The 21,490-nt window shown below is 40.4% G+C and overlaps 1 protein-coding gene across 1 annotated transcript in view; it reads right to left on the minus strand.

The window, feature by feature from the left end:
• col7a1 (collagen, type VII, alpha 1) overlaps window positions 1-21,490 on the minus strand; it is a 73,464-nt gene that overhangs the window by 8,306 nt on the left and 43,668 nt on the right. The window contains exons 76-103 of the mRNA XM_008283822.1: window positions 20,353-20,397; window positions 19,488-19,523; window positions 18,118-18,153; window positions 17,974-18,018; window positions 17,845-17,877; window positions 17,661-17,723; window positions 17,490-17,525; window positions 16,797-16,877; window positions 16,593-16,661; window positions 10,133-10,168; window positions 9,979-10,038; window positions 9,819-9,863; window positions 9,696-9,731; window positions 5,372-5,407; window positions 5,230-5,289; window positions 4,993-5,118; window positions 4,832-4,903; window positions 4,528-4,563; window positions 4,374-4,433; window positions 4,213-4,257; window positions 3,766-3,801; window positions 3,596-3,631; window positions 3,133-3,189; window positions 2,960-3,031; window positions 2,370-2,441; window positions 2,191-2,226; window positions 2,007-2,087; window positions 12-65 (exon numbers count right to left, since the gene is read on the minus strand). Coding sequence (XP_008282044.1) covers window positions 12-65; window positions 2,007-2,087; window positions 2,191-2,226; window positions 2,370-2,441; window positions 2,960-3,031; window positions 3,133-3,189; window positions 3,596-3,631; window positions 3,766-3,801; window positions 4,213-4,257; window positions 4,374-4,433; window positions 4,528-4,563; window positions 4,832-4,903; window positions 4,993-5,118; window positions 5,230-5,289; window positions 5,372-5,407; window positions 9,696-9,731; window positions 9,819-9,863; window positions 9,979-10,038; window positions 10,133-10,168; window positions 16,593-16,661; window positions 16,797-16,877; window positions 17,490-17,525; window positions 17,661-17,723; window positions 17,845-17,877; window positions 17,974-18,018; window positions 18,118-18,153; window positions 19,488-19,523; window positions 20,353-20,397 — 1,500 coding nt within the window. The remainder of the gene's footprint in view (window positions 1-11; window positions 66-2,006; window positions 2,088-2,190; window positions 2,227-2,369; window positions 2,442-2,959; window positions 3,032-3,132; window positions 3,190-3,595; window positions 3,632-3,765; window positions 3,802-4,212; window positions 4,258-4,373; window positions 4,434-4,527; window positions 4,564-4,831; window positions 4,904-4,992; window positions 5,119-5,229; window positions 5,290-5,371; window positions 5,408-9,695; window positions 9,732-9,818; window positions 9,864-9,978; window positions 10,039-10,132; window positions 10,169-16,592; window positions 16,662-16,796; window positions 16,878-17,489; window positions 17,526-17,660; window positions 17,724-17,844; window positions 17,878-17,973; window positions 18,019-18,117; window positions 18,154-19,487; window positions 19,524-20,352; window positions 20,398-21,490) is intronic.

Here is a 21,490-nt window from a genome sequence, read left to right on the forward strand (position 1 = left end):
TACTATCCCACCTTTTCTCCCTTGGGCCCGTCGCCTCCACAAACCCCCTTGGGTCCTCTGTCACCCTGGAAACACAAAAGTTCATCACTGAGAGACACACAGAAAGAGGTCTGTGAGTCACAATGTGGCAAAGAACCAGGCAGACAGAGCCCTTGCAGACTGTTCTTTTGTCTGCCCTACGACTTGAGCTGAATCACGGTGCACATAAATAAAATACTTTAACACATGGTGAACACCTTGCACTGCAAGTTCCAAAAAACAGGAGATATGACGCAGGACCAGATGCTGTTACGTTCCGATGACAGAAATACAATAAGAGAACAAGTACAAACACGTAGTGGTGGTAGAAACTAGTACAGGAACTTAAGAAAAAAAAAATTCTATATTTTTTTGGAACATTTGAATGGAAAACCATTGTGAAATTGATTTCATCATATCTGTAGTTGATTATGATGATATCTCGAGTTCCCCTTTCTGCTTCAAACAACTTCATGCAGTTTGATTCTGTGTTTCATTCCAGATGTGTCACACATTACACAAAAAAAGTAGGCTGGTCCTCACTTTTCCTCACAGCAACAAGAAGAGAACAACACACTACTATTGTTGTACATATGGTATACAAGACAAGTGAATACACCCTTGTGCAATATCATTCAAAAGTGAATTGATTTAAAAATGACATCACCTCTAAATAATTACATCACATCTGGGTTGACAGTAAAATATCTCCTCTTATGAACAATCATTACCAAATACTTCAGAAAGACTAAATTGCAAATACAGACCCCAGAATAGAAATTCAAACCAACTAAAGGGAATATGTCTGTGATCTCTGTGACAAAAGTTAGAAAACCAGTGATCATTGAAACAACATTGAGTACACATGGGATTTCTAATAAGTCTAACTGCATGAACATGGTTACAAAATTACCTGTAAACACCAAAACGTTCATAACGTAATGGTGGACTTTGAGGAAGCTGCTCGCTCTTTGTTTTACGGCCAAACTAAGTGCAGGGCAGGTGTTATGGAAATGTGTTACATGGTGATGTAAATAAGGAACGGAAGAAAAGCCTGGACTTCAAGCAAGGCCTTTCAGTGAGGTAAGGAGCAGTGTTCGCCATGGAAAAAGAAAAATTTTCTCATTAAACCAGGTGCCAGTGTCTCCATAAATAGCAAGAGTGACAGTTCTTCTAATCACTGGTTAAGAGATGACTTAATTGATATTTACCTGGCATTCATGGTCAAAAGTTAAGACTGTAAACAATTGTGTTTCTATGCTTCCTATATCATATCCTTCATAGTAAAGTATCACCACCTGACTTTAGTCCTTTCATTTCTCATGAGTCTTTTTAACAAGTAACACTGAATGTAGGAGAAATATTTGGTGGCTACCATGAAATTTTTTTCCAAAGTGGTGAGAAATGCATTAGCTGAAGGTTTGTGTTGTGATGTAACAATAACAGGAAAATTGGGGATTTTATACTTCCGATAAATTCCTTAAATGTAAAGAGGACTTCATTGCTGCACGGATCAAAGAACATGTTACATTCAAGTGCCAGCTTTAGACTACATATTACCCACTTGTAGGAAGTGACTGGTTGTGGCTGCTGTGTGTCTGATGTCCTCTGTACGTATTTCTCCTGCTGTACCAGGTCTCTCTTCAAGATTAGAGGATTAAGTAAAGGTTATAATAAAAAAAGGCATAACCTGCCTCCTTGCCTCTACATCGCTGCCCACTTTGAGATTTGATTGATTCCGTGATTCAAATAGATGAACAGATAAATGAATAAAGTGAAAAGAAAATGCGAGCATATCCCCATTTTCAGATATTAATCATCAGAATATTGGGCTGAAAGCAAATACTCGGCATGCATATGTATGACACAATTTGTATTAATCCTCTGCAATTTTATGCTATTATGGAGTTGTGACTGTCACCCATCCTTGAAAAACACTGCAAGGTTGAAACCACACCGCTGTATCTCAAACACACACACAAAATTACCTTGATTCCTCTCATTCCCACAATACCAAGCTCTCCCTTATCCCCCTTCCACCCTGGCAGTCCATCTTTTCCTGGTAAACCCTGCAAGAATAGGAGAAACAGAAATCATGCCTCCTTCTACTCACGAACAGAAAGCTACACACAGGAGATGAAGAAGCTGTTTTTGGACAGAAGCAACACAGACCAATTCACCAGGTACTCCAGGCAGGCCTGCTTCTCCCTGCAGAGAGAGAGAGAAATACTGTTTTACAGTGTTGATAGCAGGAAAACTACTACTGCTACTACACTGACTACTGACTGGCTTTGCTATCTAGTGTGATGCTGATTTAATCACAATCCTCAGCCATGAACAGTGTTGCTTGCCTTCTGTCCTCCAGGACCTCGGGCACCTGGGAATCCAGTGGATCCTCGTTCTCCAGGCTCTCCCCTCAGACCCTGATGTCAAATACACACAACACAGAAATAGGGATACTGATAATCAATACAATGACATTTTATCTTGGGTTTTGGCTACTGTGATATCATTCAAATAGAATCTTTTTGAGGATGCATTACAGCTGATGATTGGAGATAAATAACTAACCGATGCTTTAGCCTGCACAGCTACCAGATACACTTCAATAATGACTTTACATTGTTCACGTCTTCTTTAGATCCTTCTTTAGAAAACGGTAAACAAAAGCTTACTAAAAACTATTAATACTCCATGAAACATAGAAATCCTTATCAACCCAAAATGCTTTTTTTCTTTCTTTTTTCCTAGTTTCCGGTTCTCAAATGCAACAAATCCAGCTAGTTTGCCAGTTTTATATCTATGTAATTGAGTATCTTTGCATTTTGAACTGCTCCGATAAAATTAGCAATATGACTTTGGGCTTTTGGAAATTCTGATGGGTACTTTTCACTATTTTCTGATATTTTACAGACCAAACAGTTAATAAATTAAGCTGCACCTGCTCTCCAGCTGGACCCTCTTGGCCTTTCCCCCCTTTTTCTCCTTGTACACCTTTGGGTCCTCTGTCACCCTGAATGAGACAACAATAAAATCCATAACAAGCAAAAACCAATACACTGTCAGAACATAAATAAATATTTAACAGTGTGACGCATTTAGCTGTTTACTGACTGTTTCTCCTTTGTTGCCCTTTTCTCCAGGAGGTCCTCCCACCAGCACAGTGTCCCCCTGTAAGTGACAGAACAGCTGTGAACAACTGGTTTTAGACCAAAACCCCCCAAAATAAATACAATTCTACACATGACGTTTTATCCTGTTGTCTTTTTTCCCCACACTATGTGACTTGTAATATCACAGCTCATTAACATTGTGTGTATTCATATATTCATCATAGACATTACACATTCCGCTGTCAGCAGAATAAATCTGTTGAAGGAGTGTTTTCAAACAGCCGCCGCTGACACAATATGTCTTATTTTTCCCTTTTCTTCAATTTTGTGTCTCTGTCGTCTTTACAAATATAAACAAACACACAAGTGAGAGAAAGAGAGAGAGAGAGAGAGAGAGAGAGAGAGAGAGAGAGAGAGAGAGAGAAAGCGGTGTCGGGGCTTTTTAGATATTAAAATGCACACACCTTCTCTCCTTTGTCACCTGGCAGCCCGCCGTCTCCCTAGGAAAAAAAAAAGATTGAGAGGAAAACATTTCATTCAACCATGTCAATTTAATTCACTGCTTTACATGCGCTCAGGGGACACATCTCGCATGATGACACTTAAAAATAAGAAAAAGACTGGTCGTATTCACCTTCTCTCCTCGAGCTCCGCGGATCCCTGGAGGACCCTGATGGACACAAACACACACCCCATTATGAGAAACATCTAAGCGTGTTTCTGCCCCTAAGCACCTTTTTTTTTTTTTTAATTGGTCAGACCACAAATTGCATGAAATAATATGAAATCACAATAATGCACAATAATAATGACTCCTAACGGTTCACAGTTTAATTAAACAGGGAGCTCAGGTAGAGGACATTTCTGTTGATGTTGGTTTAAAACTGCATTGTTGACGAAATGCATCGTGTAGTTGTGACGAACAGCTCTTCAAATATAACAATAAGATTCATGTTTTTTTCCTTGGAAACATGCTCGTCTTATTGTTTGAATAAAACCCCTTGAAGGAGAACTTGAAAGCTGTGTAGGTGCACAATTTGTTCCTGAGAGACAAACAAAAGAGAAAACACTTGATATTTACTGTTGGTCCTCTCTCCCCGTCCAAGCCGGCTCGACCCTCCTCGCCCTAAGATATGACAGACGATAGATGTGCAAATATACCAGAGTTAGCTTCGGTTCTCTGAAGGCAAATTCATAATAGGTCACGTCCTCAGTGATACAGCGGTGTAACTGGTGTCTTACTCTGGGCCCTGGATCTCCTCTCTCTCCTCTGGGACCAGGTACGCCAACACCAACTTCCCCCTGGCAACAGAAATAATATCTATACCCTTCAAAAAATCCATTAACATTTAAGCAGCAAGACAGAAATACTGTATGCGTCGGCTTGGACAGTCACCTTGTCCCCTTTGACCCCAGCAGCTCCAGGAGAACCCTAGAAAACAAAGCATTGATCATATAAATTACAAGTTCCCTTTCTTATTACCCGTCACTGCCTTCTCTCTTTTCTTTATTTACATCTGTTTGTATTTTAGCAACAAAATTTAACAGATAGGGGCCCAGTGAAAAGAAAAACCTTTTTGTCTGTAAGCAGCTGTCCAATAACAAACCAGGAGTCCAGTACAATCAACAGTCAAGCCAAATATGGAAGCTCTCAAGAGAACTTAGCTAATTATCACAGTGTAATAAGAACAAGAACTCACTGCCTGTCCAGCAGGACCAGCAGGACCAGGAGGTCCAACATTTCCTGCACGACCTGCAAAGCCTTGGAGACCCTGAAAAAAAGAGCACAATAGTTGGAAATTTTGCTAAAGAGATGCAGGTTAAAATAATGTTTGTTTTTATTATCAGCAGCTACACCGACCCTCTCTCCTGAAGGCCCTTGGGGTCCTGGTTGTCCATTTTCTCCTCTCACACCTGGCTGCCCAGTGTTCCCTGACTTCCCCGGTGGCCCAGGAGGCCCTGCTGGACCAGGAAGCCCTGGATCACCCTGCAATGCAGTCACAGATTTTATCCTGCGGCATGTCTGATAGACCACATTATCTGACCGCGGAGATAAAAACATAGATCGTCCTGTGCTGCAGCACATGTTATTACCTACCTTTAAACCTGCAGGCCCATCCCGACCAGGAGAACCTGCTAGCCCGATGCCCTTCTCTCCCTGCAACACACATTTTGTCATTACAGTCAGAGAAATTGGTTTGACTTGGGGCATATTAACAAAACACGTGACAAAAGCTCACCTTATCTCCTTTCGGTCCAGAAGATCCTTGTGCTCCCTGCATGAATAACAAATAAAGAGGTGTGAAAAGAATCATTTTAGTGGATTTTTGAATATATGCATGAATGAGAAGTGACTGAAAAGAAAACAGACAAACATTAACAATAAACTTACATTTTTTTATTAGCATTAATGATAAAATCTCATTTTCCATCTTGTTTGAAAACTGCTTCACATTTTGCATGCCTCCCAGAAATCAGTTTAGCATTCATTACGCTGGTGAAGACACTGCACGCATGGTTGTCATTACAATTAACATGCCTTGTTAACTTCAGGGATGACAAATAATCAAAACCTCCAGCGTTAGAGAAGATTGGGCTCAGTTACAGTTGACATTTTAGGACAGAAAGTCGACGCTGCTATAGAAAAATAGTCAAGTAAAACAAGATTAAATAATTGGACTGAAAAAAGAGGGTTCTGGTTTAATATGTGTGGTAAAAAAAAAAAAGACCTCCCAGCACAAAAGCATGGACAATAGTAATCAGACCATCGTCCCGACGCTTCCTGCCAACCGCTCTGTCAGCGGCTGACATCCCTGGGGTCCGTCCCCCTATCACTGTGGTTCTGCTATCAAAATGAAGAATTTATTCAGCAAGCTAAATAACCCAGGGACTTTTCACTGGCTTTTTTTTTTTTTACATCAACACATGCTTCACACATTCCCAAGATTATCTGATCAGTATGTAGCATCTGTCTGCTCACCAGCCACAATTCTAGTCTGAGTGCCTAAAAGACCTCACAGAGCGCTTTTAGAATCTAATCTGACAAAGATCTAACCTCCAAATTCACAGCCGGGTAGATGAAGGCAACCTTGTAAGCATCCAAACACTTAAAGATTAAAGCAAGGAATAAAATCTGCAAATGTAATTTTTAAACATTAACACTCAAGTCAATATAACTATCTGAAACCTGGCTGGCGTGGACACATCAGCTGCTCGTATTGAAACAGCCCTGTGAAATGTCTCCAACTGCACCGGACAGGACAATATATATGGATGTTGGGGTCAAAGAATATTTCTTTAGGTGTATTTAGTTTGAGTGTCACACTGAATGTTCAGCATCATTCTTGCAGCTATTTTCTGTAGAAACAACTGCCAAAGTTTCTTGTCTTTTCTATCGTCAGCTCTAAATATGAAAATATAATCCTTACTGATGACTTCAATTTACACATTCACAATACCAGAGACAAAAAGGCTTCTGGCTTTTCACATCTATCAGACGATCCACCAATCCACTGGGGACAAAAAACAAAAACAAAAACACTGACTGACTAATTGATTTATCGATCTGAGCTTCAAACAACATGCTAATGAACCAATTCATAGCTTAAACATTGTCATCATGCAGTGGACTTTCTTTAGGACATTTCATCAGTTAAGGATGTGGTTCTGGTCTGATCACTGTTTAACTGAATCAACAGTTTCTCTTCATATGCCACACTGTAATTCTTGTTGTACTGTTTGACCTTGCATCTGAAAATGATTGTCTTGCATATAAATAATGTCTCTGACAAATCTCCTTTCATCTGTTGATGATCTAGTGGATAATTTGCACACAAAACTACAATCAGCTATTGACCATGTCACCCAAGTGAGATCCTAAAACATTCCTCAGAAACAAAAATCACAAAGTAAACAGAGACTCAACCAAATCAGAAGACACAAAATTGAAAGGAGACGGAAAATGCAGCTATCAGCAGCACAGTACCATTTTACTTGTATGAACAGGTCGAAGTTTCCTTTTTCAACTGCTGACAGCATCATAGACTGCTGCTCACCAACTCTGTCCTGCTAAATGCAATGTATTTTCTGACTATACTAGACTGAAGTTTGCAGCCATCACAATAAAACTTATTCAGGAGAGGCTGCTCAATGTTCCAGAAAGTGTGAAAAACTTGAATTACAGACCAATCTGCCTTTTCTGAGCAAGGACAACAAGTGAGCATTTCCTCTGTGACAACACTGTGTTCCTTGTCTGGTTTCAGGAACAAGCACAGTACAGCAGGAGCTCAGGATGAACACTGATTAGAAAAAGCTCTCTGTGTTTGTCCTGTAGGTCTCAGCGCTGCATTTGATACTGTAGATGATATTAATGTTCTGTGCAGTCTTCAGCACTGGGTTGGCCCTCAGATAAAACCAATCTGACGTGGTGTCCCCCAGGGTTCTATCTCAGGCCCAACTCTTTCCATCTTCACCTAGTTATATATCTCTGTCAGACCAAATGATCACAGTTTTACAAATGACTGGATTGCATGTATCACCAACATAAGTCTGTGAATGACTCAACTTTTAGCAGCTAAATCAAGGGTAAAACTGAAATCTTCTCCTGAGAGAGAAAAACAGTCTGACCACCTTAACCTATCTGTACCGAGCACAAAGGCACAGGACAAAAACCTTGGTGTTATCATTGCCTCTGACCTAAATTTTTAATGTCACATTAGAGATGTGACTAAAGTATCCTTCTATGATTCAGGGAATATTGCCAGAATCCAACCATTTCTTTCTCTGACAGACAGAGAAAAGTTGACGTACACTTCCATCTCCAGCAGGCTTGACTTTTGACGATTGGCTGAAGTAAGTAGTTTGGCTTAATGGCTGTTGTTTCAAATGTACTAGATAAATAATGATGACTTGACTTCACTTATGCTCCTCTGTCTGGTGTGGGTAATATAGAAAGCTACTGCTTAGACACACTTCATACAGATATCTGAAAGAGACTCAGGGGCTCTGAATCTGTTGACTCTCTCAAACAAAATAAGATGAAGACATCTTTTTACCACTGTTTTCTTCTGTTTAAGTGTTCTTACCAGGCTGATATCTTATCCTGTAATTTTAATTCAGCTTTATCTTATTTTATATTCCTTGCTTTTATCGTTTTATCATAAATTCTAACTTTCCAACCTTTCCCCCTCCATTTATTTATATGCCACTATCGCACGTCACAAACTTTGCGTCTTCTCTCCCCTGTAGTTTGTGTTTTGTCCTCTCTGTCCTCTATCTCCCTGTACGTCTCTGCAGGTATCTCTGGCTCTGGAGCTGCACGATCTGATCTGCAGTTACTGGCCTCGCAGTGTTTGCTGTTATATTGGTTGTTGTTTCGCTCATCTTTTCTCTCTCTGCTTTCCCCTCACCCCAAACAGTCGAGGCAAATTGCTGGATTTCTTCCTACAATGTTTTAGGGTTTTGATTTTGACTTTATGTGGAGTGCATTGAAAAGACATGTTGTGATTTGGTGATGCAAGTCAATTTAAATACAGTACATTGTGGTGCATTTTATGCATGAATTGTACCATCTAAATAATATCTTTATTTATGTAGTGCTTCTCCAATCAAAGTTACAGAACAACAGTGAAAACAGAATGAAAGTATAAAACCGCCATAACAAAGCTAACAATACCAAAACCCATTAAGAGAACAACAGCTAGAATCGGATCTAATCTGAGGTGGTTCGAAAATAGCATGTTTTTAGCTTAGAGTTAAAAAAGCCACTGACTCAGCCTTTTGTATTTGCTCAGGCAGGTTATTCCAGAGCATTGGGGCTGTTATTTCTAAAGCTCTGTCCTTCTTTTGTCTTCAGCTGAGAGTCAGGAACAGATAGAGGGCCCCTGTACAGGGATCTTAAAGTGTGAACAGGGTTGTACGAGGATAACAGATTTGAGATATACTGAGGAATTGGACCATGTCATGTCCTGAATCTTAAACATACTTCAGATTGATGATAGAATGTACTGGAATTCAGGAAAAAAGGCTAAAACCGAAGTGATGTATTCAAACCCATTTACTCTGGTTAAGAGCCTGGCAAACAGGCTGTTCTACTGTTTAATCATTTAGGGACTCAAAGTTTATTATTATTATTATTATTATTATTATTATTATATTTTCCTATTTACTACCTAAACTTTTGTTTGAAATCTGATTAACAGAAATGTCATAGCACTGAAAAAAAGTCTAAGTTGGATGTGGTTCAAAAAGTTTTAGAGTAAATGGCTGTAATAACATTATCAGCTCATAAACTAATATTTACCAAGGCCAATACACACATACTGTCAAAAGGAATACATTGTTTTAGCCCTTCATCGACTTGTAAAAAGTGATCATTAGTTTGTTCACATCAAATATTAAATTCAACATACATCTTCCCTGATAGATGACAGCATTAGGCATTTAGCAGCACTCTGAAGATGTATATGTACATAACAAGCCCATCTTCAATGGAATCACACAAGTTCATAAAAAAAAAAAAGGCAGATTCAGACAACGAACAGCCAGTGGAAGCTGATTACTTACATCTTCTCCAGGATCTCCTGGTTCACCAGCTGCTCCCTGTTATGACGACAGATCACATGTGAACACGCTGTGATGGTTTATACATTAAGTGTATGAGCTGCTCTGCAACGTGATGGTACTCACTCTTTCTCCTTTGATGCCAGAAGCACCTTTGTCTCCCCTGTTGCCCTGAATGACAGTAGTCACACAGTCAGTCATACAATTTTAATAAAAAGGCACTTAACATTATCAGCCTGGTGTGTGCTACAGAATGAGAGAGAGCCTGTGGTTCAGTCGGACTCACCTTTTCACCAGGCAGACCTCTCTCTCCAGCTATGCCTGGCAGTGTTTGACCAGGAAGACCCTGCATCAATCAGAATCAGGAGAGTACTGTCAGCTGCATTCAGCAACTCTATTCTACTTTGTCAAAGCAGAAACAGCTAATAACGGTGACTCACCCTTTCTCCTTTGGGTCCGGGGGGTCCAGCCACAGACTGTAAGAGAAAAAAATGGAGAAAATATAAGTAATGTGTAGCACAAAGAGCATTTATTTATTTATGTTTTTTTACACCAATCATCCCAGTCAGTATATTTTCTAGCTCTTGAACATAAAGAGCCTGAATGTTCTCTAAAGTGACAGTAAATAAATACACTCTCACTGTTTAGCCACTGAGTTTGCATGTTCTCCCCATGCAGCGTGGGTTCTCTCTGGGTTCTCTAGCTTCCTCCCCCAGTCCAAACACATGTTGAGGTTAATTGGTGATTCTAAATTGTCCGTAGGTGTGAATGTGAGTGTGCTTGGTTGTCTGTCTCTAAGTGTAGCCCTGTGATAGACTGGTGACCTGTCCAGGGTGTCCCCTGCCTTCACCCTTAGTCACCTGGGATAGACTCCAGCCCCCCACGACCCTAGTGAGGATTAAGCGATGTACAGATAATGGATGGATGGATGGATGGATGGATGGATGTTTAGCCACTGCACTATATTGAGTCCAAAAGCTGAGTCTCAAAATCTCTGAAACTTTCCTGGCAAAAGTCTAACACCCACTTGTTTAGGAAACACGAGTCTTGTATGAGTCACATATCTATTGAATGGTACTCTGCAACTGACACTGGGTTATTGGCATTAATTTAAAAAAGGCCAATATTCCTATTCAATAGTTATCTTTTGATCAAGTCTGTTCTCAGTGTCCAAACGTTTTTCTGTCCTGTCTTGACAAATGAAGCAAAGAAGCAGCCCCAACCTCTTGGACTCTGACAAACCAACACCACAAAATGCTTGAAGCTGTATTTTAGAAACATCTCTGTCCTCAAAGTACCTCCATTTTTGTGACAGTATGTGTACCTGTATTAAGTATGTTGTGGGGACATAAGGGTGTTTACACAGTCACATTGTGTTAAGAGTTTAGAGAAGGGTTAGGTTCAGGTGAAGAACAGGATAAATTGTAGGGTAAAGAAAGTAGTAGTCACGGTTATGATTAGAATAAGTATCCCAGGAATGAATGTAAGTCAGTGTAATGTCCTCTGAAGTGATGGGAATGTGTTTGTGCATGTGTGACGACAAATGGTGGCAAGCGATCCTGAGCAGATGGAAAAGTGTTGCCTGGTTATTTATCAAACTGCTGAACTCGCTGACAGTGTCACAGTGACTCTGTCCGAGGTGCTGAACCTGAGGCTGTCAGCGGTGGGGAAGCTGTTCGAGACACTCGTCACGATTCGTGTCAACATTACAAACAGCAGCACCGGTGCTGAATAGTGAGCAACCGACCGACAGACAATGTCTGTCTTTTTCTGCAGACAACAAAACACAACTCTGGCAAAGAAGGAGCTCCAGACAATAATGAGTTAAATATTGCATCCAGAACAGAATGAAAGAGAATCTATTAATACATGTTCTTGTACTTGTCGTTTCTCACTGTAAATGCATCTTCTGCAGGGCTCTACGTGCCACAGAATTTTATGAATTCATAGCAACACAAGCTTGTTGGAAAATGTAAGTATTTCAGAATCTTTTCTATAAATGTAAGCTTTACTACTGACAAGCACACAATAAAAAAAATGTTTATTGTGTACTACATATATAATTATAATACACCTTTAAATAACTCAAGCAAGTTTCAAAATAGGAACCTCAGATTACAAGTTTTTGAACTCCTACAGCCCAAATGGAAAAACACACAGCTGGTACTGATGTTTCAAAACGATCTTATAATTTAGTAACTGTGTTCAAGAACTAGTCATGTGTTGAATCTCTTATCATACCTCTTTATTTGAGTATTCATAAACATACTCAAATATGCTGCTGCTGCATCTTAATGTAAAATATGGCACTTTCATATTTCTCTTTCCTTTTGCCACTGAATAGCTCAACAGACCATGTACATCTGGAGGTGTATCGGTTACTAAATATATACTCGTTGCCATAAATAGGAGATTGGTGTGTCAGCTAAGAACATGAAAATTTTGTGGTTTGCAATCAGCATCCCTGTTACTAACCACAAATACATGATCACATTTTAGAGAGATTTATATTTAGATATGAACGACAGAGACACATTCACTGAAATATTATATAAATACTTGTAAAGTTAAACTTTAAAAGGAAAGAAGCAGGAAATAGCAGCACTGCATCACATTAGCTTCTCTAGTGCAGCGTGTGAACATGAGAGCAGCCATCTGCTCTGTACATTTGATTACACAGTCATCATGTAAAGGAATATTTGATGTTTTACATGCATACATTTCCAAGCAGTACATGTGTTTGAGCAACAAGGATGACTGGAAGCAATAAAGATGTGAGAGAGAGTCGCTCCAGATGCTAACAAAGCAAAGCCCATAGAGTAAATGCTGAGGTTTGTTTTTGTTGCAGATGCCTCTTTTAAGTGGTTAAAAAAAATGTGTGCTTTGGATCCTAAACCGAACAGCTCGAGCCTTGCAACATGTTGCTAAACTGACATTTCATCTCTGAAATAGCTGTTCCACATCTGTGCAGGAAGAGTCGCTAAATTCCACGGCTCAGAAAACACTGCAGCTGAGCGTAAACAGCAAGTAAATGGGGGTGCTACTGTAGGTCATTATAAAATCTGGCAGCAGACCTGATGGACCTGCTTTGCATTATAAAAAGCACCGCTCCAGGCTAAAAAACCTAAAAAGTTTGATGGCTTGCTGCTCAGACAAAGCAAAATCTGCTGTGTTGGCAGTGGAAGGAAAGACAGTAGCACTTTAACAAAAGGCTGTGTGATAACATAAAGCAGATTGGGGTTGGTATCTACAAATACACAGCTGTTTTATCTGCAGCATAAATAAAAACACTGCATCAAACCACCTCTAATATAAAGTAAAGCAGAGAAAATGACAGCATGGAAACTGTTTGGGCCGATGTGATGAGCCTTGTACAGAGAACGTTATGTAACTGACCTTCTCTGTCATTTTCAGTCCTACTGAGCTGAATTTTGGCATAATTGAGATTCTAGTTGGCAGAACTGGCACAAGTTTTGCCAAGCCAAGCCAGTCCTGATTAACAGATGTCTGCAGTCAATCCAATACAGTCAACTATAAGGAGGAAATAATATCCCAGTGTCAAGGGTGAGATGGTTTTCATTTGAGGGGCCAAATAACACAGGCAAATTGCAGTTGAGCAGAGGTGGGACTTCTTGTAATGTGGACATTTAGTAATTAGTATACCCACGGGTCTTTTGTCAATTTAAGCAATAATTAACAAATGTTTAAGTCATGGATGTCTTGACTCCAATGTGGCAGCAGTTAACTAGAACATCCAGTTCACTCTGCTTTTTGAATTCACACCAGACATTTTTGTGTATGATCACAACTTATTAGGAGAGGCTAAAGCAGATGAACTGGAACACAGAGAAAAACACCTTCATCTTGCTCTCTGGGATGTACGTGCACTTGTTGCTAAACAATTAAAAGACTTTATGACCAGAACCTCAGAAGATTCACAACAAGATGTAAACTCCTGTTACTCTCTGTCACAGAAAGGTAACAGTTTTGTACTACAAAGCGAGACTAATGGGTTAGAGAGGTATGTTGAGCCTAAACTCAGAGTTTTCCAATATCCTGAAGGTGGCTCTCCATTAACCTGCCATATCACCATGGTAACTTATGCTACACACCCAACCCACTCTGGACGAAGTTCTGTTCAGAGTTTTGGATTTAAATTGGCTGTAAGAAGGACCACCCTTTCATTCTTTCTTTTCATGACGGTATATTCTATGAGCAATACAGACTCTCAGTTGATGGAAAAATGTATATTTGTGAACATGGCGAGCTGTATGTTGGTAATGCTGCTGATCGAAGCCTGAAGGTACAGCAGCCTCATGTTGCCATGAGAACCTAAATTCATTCAGTTAGTGATGTGGAAGATGCATAAATATGTTTTCATAACTGGTGCCGATTTGCCGTCAAGTCTGTTTTTCCTTGCCGGGATTACAGCTTAGACAACTGATTAGTCTTTTGGTATTTAGTACAGAAAGTATTCAATTAATAATGTTTACTTTACTTTGATTTGGCCAAAAACTGAAGTGATTTCCACATCTGCTATTATATGACACACTGTAAGACCTAAATGCACTTCTTGAGTAGCATGTTTAAATGTATGAATTTAAAATTTTAAGTGCTCTAATGCGCAGCTGTGATGTTAAAAATAAGTAGCAGGCATTAAAGTGGTAAAATAAATACATCAACTTGCACGATTAACCATTTTCTACCAGCATTCTTCTCTTGCCGTATTTGCAGTACCGGTGCTTTCAGCCATATTAAATTTTTCATGTTCTTCAAAGCTCTCCATTATAACAACCTGTTTTTCCTCACTGAAATAGGCGGCACGCCATCGGCCCATTTGTGCAGAGGAAGAGTCAAATGATGCGTCAAACACTCCTTTTATAGGGCACGCAGATTCTAAAGTCTGGTTAACAAAGACAGTTCATAGCTGCTGTTGTAATGGAGGTTTTAGGTTTTGTTGAGCCAGCGAATGAAAAGAATGCCTTGCTATTTCAAACTTGCTTTGTAATAAAGCCCTCAGGTTTCAGTTCACAAAAACATATGACAGAAACCCTAAACAGTACAGTTGTGGGAAAAAGATCTATGAAGCAATAGAACACAAATCAACCTCTACCAAAGTGATGGAAAGTCTGGAGAGAGAACAGTTCATGGCCCAAAGCATCTGACAGCATCTGTCAAACATGGCAATTCTGTTGTAGCCTGGGCACGTATGCATGTATGGCTGCCAATGGAACTGACAGAATGCCATTTATGAATGATTTCACTGCTGACAGAAGCAACAGGATACAAGCAGAGATATACAGAAGAATTCAGGGTGCTGGATTGTACAAGCAAACCCAAAACATGTGGATCAACAACCAAAGAATGTATGGTTACATTGCAACCTTGGTTCACTGAGTAAAGACACTATCCCTCCACCTCTTTTGACTGCTTGGAGATACTTTTAGATCAAAACTATCAGTGAATTCACACCAGCACAGGTGCTTCATAAAGAAGTATCCATGTATCCAGGGGGTCAGTCCCCATACATATGAAATATGTAACTGGGTGGAGAGATAGTCTTGAGATGATAGAGAAGTGGATTGTATGTGTCCAGAAAGTTCTCTGCCCTGGGACATTGTGGATGCTGTTTACACCTCATCCAAAACAACCTAAAATGAACTAACACAAGACAATCTAGAGAAGGCTGTGCTATTTGCAGATTGACAGGCTGGCAGAGTGCTTAATAGAACACTCAGGGCAATTATCCATAAATTTATGCATGGGTTTAGCTGAAATTCATATTCATGGTTGGCCCCTTTTTCATTTTTAGAGAGGGAGGCCTCCACAGGGTTTTCCCCAATTTAGCTACAATTTTCAAAAAAATCCACGGCTGTACTGCAAAAGATAATCTCTGTCTGCAACAGACGTGTGAAAACTCATTTTACTCGCTAAGCTAGTGCCAGAGAATTTGTTCTTTGAATGTCAATCAATAACAGTCATGTAACAGAGAAATACCACTGAGACAGCTGCACAGGAAGATGAACTTCTCATATTACCACTAAATCCCACCTCAGAATACTCTCCAATTTGCAAGGATGGTTATGCTGGATATTTGCTATAAAATATTGACTAAACACATTATATACTGTGAAGAAGGCATAGTACACAAACAATGAGAGAAACTGATCAAGATCAAATATTCTCAAAAGATGTCACTTCCAACAGCCCCGGTAGCAGCAGTACCTGTGCAACCACATGGACATGGATTATAAATTCACAGATAAACATTCCTCAGGTTAGAAGTGCCTCTCTGAGCCCATCATTTGAATATACAGAGGCAGAATGAGAGCAGGGCCACAGTTAACTCCATCACACAGCTATGTGAAAGTGTTTAACTTTGCTTATCGCAATTTCCAGGCTGAATAACCCACAACTGCTGCATTGCCCCAGCAGTGTAATGACTCCAGACAAGAGTGGAAGATTTAGTTTCTTTCTGTTTTGCAGTTCTTGCCCTATTACTGACTACAGCTCACCCTGCTGCAGCCAACTAAGCTTTATCAGCGTTCGAACATCAGAGTTTGTAGTGTCAGCTCGCTGCAACGTATAAACCCCAAACAGTGGGACTCCTGGACAACTTTAAGAGGAGTGGAAATTGTAGGGGAATTTATCTGAAGCACCATTTGGCGTAAAGGCAACAGCTGTCTGCCTGCGGCCCTTGAAGGAAGATTTGGATTAGGGACCACCTAGTGCTGTGCATCAGATGAAAACTCTTACTAGAAAGAGCAACACAGAAATGTTTTATGACTTTATATAGCAAATCATTCTGTGGCCGGGATCACATCCAAAAAAGTCACAAAGCAAACTGCGTTAACGGTCCCTTTAGCCAGAGGCCGCTCAGTAGATATGGCGTGTTCTCACCTTCCCTGGAGGGCCGCTATCTCCCTGCTCTCCCTTTAAGCCGGCCTGGCCTGAAGGTCCAGAAATGCCCTGAGGAAGAAATTGCACAATGTTACCACTGAGGAGGACTTAATAGAAACGACACAGTGCATGCCACATGTACACACAACACAACATAAACAGCAGCACACGCTGAGACACACACACACACACACACACACCTACCTGCTTTCCTGGTAATCCGGGTATTCCTTCTTTGCCAGGGACCCCATCTCTTCCAGGGACCCCCGGTTTACCTGCTTCACCCTGAGGAGCAGGACAAACTTTGTTACAAGTAATATTTCAACTTTATGTCCAACATACCTGGAACACTACACATGAAAAAACAATCAGTGTTGGTGGGAAAAAAGGTGTGAATATCACACAAAATGCTAATTTTTGTCAAAAGTAATGTAGTTAGTTATTTTGTTTGTCACATTTTCTGAAAGCTGAAGTTTCCGTTCTTTTCACTGCAAAAGTCTCACCTTAATTGTTAGATCCTCACCAGTTCTACTAATATATTTGTTCTAATATAGTGAGGTCTTATTGCACAACCAGGCAACAAATTGCATAATAGGTCACAGTGAACAACAAAGAAATAGTGGTAGAAATGTTGGTTGTAGAGGTGTCTCCTAATAAAAAGTAGATATGGGGTATACATGCTGTGAAGCCTGCAACAAGAGAAGCACAAAATGTAGGGGAAGTTGCCATTTATCAACAAAAGCTTGGTAGATGTTTTGGCATTTTTATTTAATTACCTTCCTATTTTCTGTTACAACTGAAATGCCTCAGGGTCAAAACATTTCGTCAATTTTACATTCCCTCGCTGTGCTCCACAGTGCAGCAGCAGCAGCAGCAACATTAGGGTTGTATACTCACCACCTGTCCTGACAGTCCTGGGGGGCCCTGTGGACCCTGCAGGGGAAAATAAATACACTGGTATGAAGGAACACATTCTGATACACACCATGAGGTTTTCAGTGAATTTCATGAGGAAAACATGAAAGCAGTTTTCCCTGAGGAGACGATGTGATTTATGGGAACACGTACTATGGCTCCTGGAGGGCCTGCTGGTCCTGGCAGACCTGTGCTCCCCTGGGCACCCGGAGGACCCTGCAGAGAGGAGGAACAAGCTCACAGATTGCATATCTGTTGTACAGCTCCACTGTTATATGAGTGGGTCTAAGGGAAATTCTTGTCAAAAAGATTTAAAATACTACTGTTGTCATTTTACCTGGACACCAATTCCTGCTTCTCCTTGATTACCCTGTAAAAAACAAACTTTTTATGAGTTTCGTCTGCAAGCAACAAAAGAATTTGAACGTGTGCTAACTGGCAGCACACTGAGATGTCGTGAACTCACCTTCACACCTGGTGGACCTGGCAGTCCATTTGGACCCATGGGACCCTGATTAAAACATGTCATCGACATGTAAACTGCAGCTGTTCATCATTACTAACAGTCTGTGAATGTGTATGCATACTCTATTATGCGTTTCATACTTACAGTAGGGCCTCTAATGCCAGGCTCTCCTGGGTTTCCCTATAAGCAAAATATAGCCAAATGTAGTATACAACAAAAGAAGAGGAGAAAAAGAAAGCTCAAGCTGTACACAGGCCACATTTTAAAGGACCATTTTGGAAAAGCTCACTGGCTTCCTTGCTCAGAGTTAGGTGAGGACACCCCTGATGTGTTTGTCCTTAAATATAAATTCCTGCCTGGACTTTCCTCTGATGGCAATCTTACAAAGATAACAAAACTCCAGGATGTATGCAGGTAACAGTTCTGCTTATGACTCCTCCAAAAAACCACTATAAGTTGTTGTGACATGTAAGTCTGTACAGATTAAACTAATTAGGTATTATGTGTTAATTTGTGAGGTTTAGAAAAGTGGATGTTTTTACCGTCTGACAGCTAAGCCAAGTGGCTGTAGGCAGTAACTTCTTATGTAACAAACACATGATGGTGACCTTTTCATCTAACTCTTGGAAAGAAAGTTGATAACTGCTTGACATTTCCAAAAATGTAAAACTATCCCTTAAAGTAACATATTTATGCACAAACATGTTTAAAAAAAACTAAGCACTTAAACATGTATGTATTTTTTTGTATATTCAACAATGGGCGACACGGAATTATGACAAAAATATTGTCATACACAGACAAGACAGTTTGACAGGAGCTTCACTCTAGGAAACATTAATATACAAACACATGAACGTGTGACTGACTCATGACAACAGGTAGGACAACACAAACAGAGGATCAACAATGTCAACAAAGAGACACTTGCATGGTAAGCTCTGAAAAAAAAATAAAAATCAGCGCTGTGCAAGGGATAAGCACACAACAGACACCAGGCACAGCTGCATGCACGATAAGCAGACTCAAGCGAATCGACAACAGTGCTTTTTGGAGTCCACCCAATTTAATATCCCCCCCACTATTGTGCACTGGATCCTGGCGAGAGCCCCAGCTCGGGTTGTCAGTCGACTTCCTTTCATCTCCCCCAATGAATTTGTGGTGTTTTACACGTTTAAAATTTCACTTCGAACTTCAGCTCTTGACACGGATGCTTTGGGGATATTTCACGGGGAACTGATTGGGGTTGTAGATGGATGCTTCCAATACAAATGAATTAAGATTAAAGCAGTGAAATTTGCCTGGGAGGTACATGACAGCGTGTGCATTTTGATAAGTTGTTCTCCTGTTGTTAAATCCAGATACGTCTGTTAAGCTACCTACTGTCTAAGCTATAGCCCACTCGCATCACTTCGACTTTGGTCCACTCCCACTTGTATCTGATATCACAGGGACAGGTCCCAACCCTCCCTCCTCCAGAGCTCAAGCATGCCAGCCAGCAGCAGAGAACCTACCGGTCTGCCTAGAACTCCTGGGAACCCAGGCAAGCCCTAGAGAGGATGAAAGTCAAAGGGAAGTGGATGACAGGAGGGTGTGGGGAGGGGCAGGGTTGGAAGTGGGGAAACAAACAACATAGAAAAGGAAACGGACAGAGATAAGACACATATGAGGAGAGAGAGACAGTTAGAGAGTGAGGTGTTAGCCGCACAGCAAAAGCCTATTGTTCAAGAATCTATGAAGCCTCGGCCCAAGGAGGGGGAAAAAAAGGAGCTCCATTGGCTTCGTGCTTGCAGCCGACCCAGTAATTTATCTGTGTAGTTCAAGCCTAAAAGCAGACTGGGTTACTGGTTACTCACTGGTTGGCCTCGAGGACCAGCAGGCCCTGTTGTACCCTGCTTCGACATTTAGGGAAGGAAAATAAAGAGCATGAGGAAGTGCTTCATATCTCTCCTCTTCTCCTTACATTTAACTACACCCACACAAGCAATCGTGATTTACAGAATCATGTGTTTGGGCTTCAAGTGATCAAGGGAATTATACGGTAAAGAAAAAGACAAAACTTTCGTGTCCTGTGATGGGACCTGAAAATATTCTGTTGTAATGCTTTCTAAAAGGTAAACATTTGCAGTATCTCTGTGGATTAATAGCCTTACGATCAAATAGCGCAAAAAAGTTAATCGATACAAATAAATATGGAGCTAACTAGCAGATTATATCACCACCTATACATGATGAGCTTTCATAAGAAAAAAAAACATACTTACCAAGTCTGCTGAAATAACTGTTCACTCCATATTTACACAAATCATTACAAAATTATGCTCTTCATGAAAATGTAAAGTTTGAAATATCAATTTTACCTTTAGAACGAAAACTTACCGGTTTTCCATCCTGACCAGATTTTCCAGGTTCTCCTGGTATTCCCTGGAATCACAGATCACATTTTTAACATTAAAGCAACAGTTGTACAGTTGAGAAGATCAGCACATAAAAAGACAAGTCATCACTTGAAAAGCCAGCTGACACACATGGTAATTCTAAGCTGTAACTCCCTACTATCAGGATAACTCTCTGAAAAACCACCAGCTGATCCAACCAGAGTGCTGACAGCAAAGATCATATTTCTCCCATATTAGCTTCTCTTTAACTCTGTAAAATCCAGAATAGATTTTAAAATCCTTCTTCTCACTGACAAAGCCCTTAGTGACCAAGCTCTATAATCTATTAAAGGAATCTATCATATCTTAAGAACTCATTTTATCCATATTATCTCAATCGAGCACCTCGCTCTCAGAGTGCAGACATGATTGAAGTTCTTAGAGTTTACAAAAGTAGAAGCAGATCCTTCCGCTACAAGGTTCCTCTGCTTTGGAATCGGCTCCCAGTTTGGCTTCAGGAGGCCGACACCCTCGATCTAAGATTAGACCTAAAACTTCCCTTTCTGATAAAGCTAATAAATAAAGCTGGCTGAACTATCCCTCAGTTATGCTGCTACAGGCCTGGACTGCTGGAGGACTTCCCATGATGCACTGAGCAACTCTCCTCTCATCTCTCTCAATCTTCATGCATTTATTTGCCACTATTGCATGTCCTGAGCTTCATGTGCTCTCTCTCCCTGTAACTTGCTGCAGGCACCTCTGGCTCTGGAGCTACATATGTCTCATGTGCATGTAATGGTCTCACCAACCTGCCCAGTGTTTGCTGTTCTAGTGTTTGTTGACTGTTTTTCACCGTTATCCTTGACCCTCCCTGAGCCTGGTTCTGCTCAACAGTCTTTTTTTTTCTTTCCACTGTCGGCAAGGCAATCTTTGGATTTGCTGAGTGTCTCTATAATATTGTGAGATCTTGACCTTAATACATGAAGTGTTCTGAGATTACGTTTGTTGTGAATTGGCACAACATAAGTAAGACATAACAGATTGGAATTTCTGGGCTTTAGATTTTGCATATAACGAGCTAAAATCTCTGTCTGGTAAAAGTTTTTTTTCTTCTTCTTTCTTTCTTTCTTTCTTGTTAG

This window comes from Stegastes partitus, unplaced genomic scaffold (assembly GCF_000690725.1).
Source record: "Stegastes partitus isolate 25-593 unplaced genomic scaffold, Stegastes_partitus-1.0.2 Scaffold328, whole genome shotgun sequence".
NCBI lineage: Eukaryota > Metazoa > Chordata > Actinopteri > Pomacentridae > Stegastes > Stegastes partitus.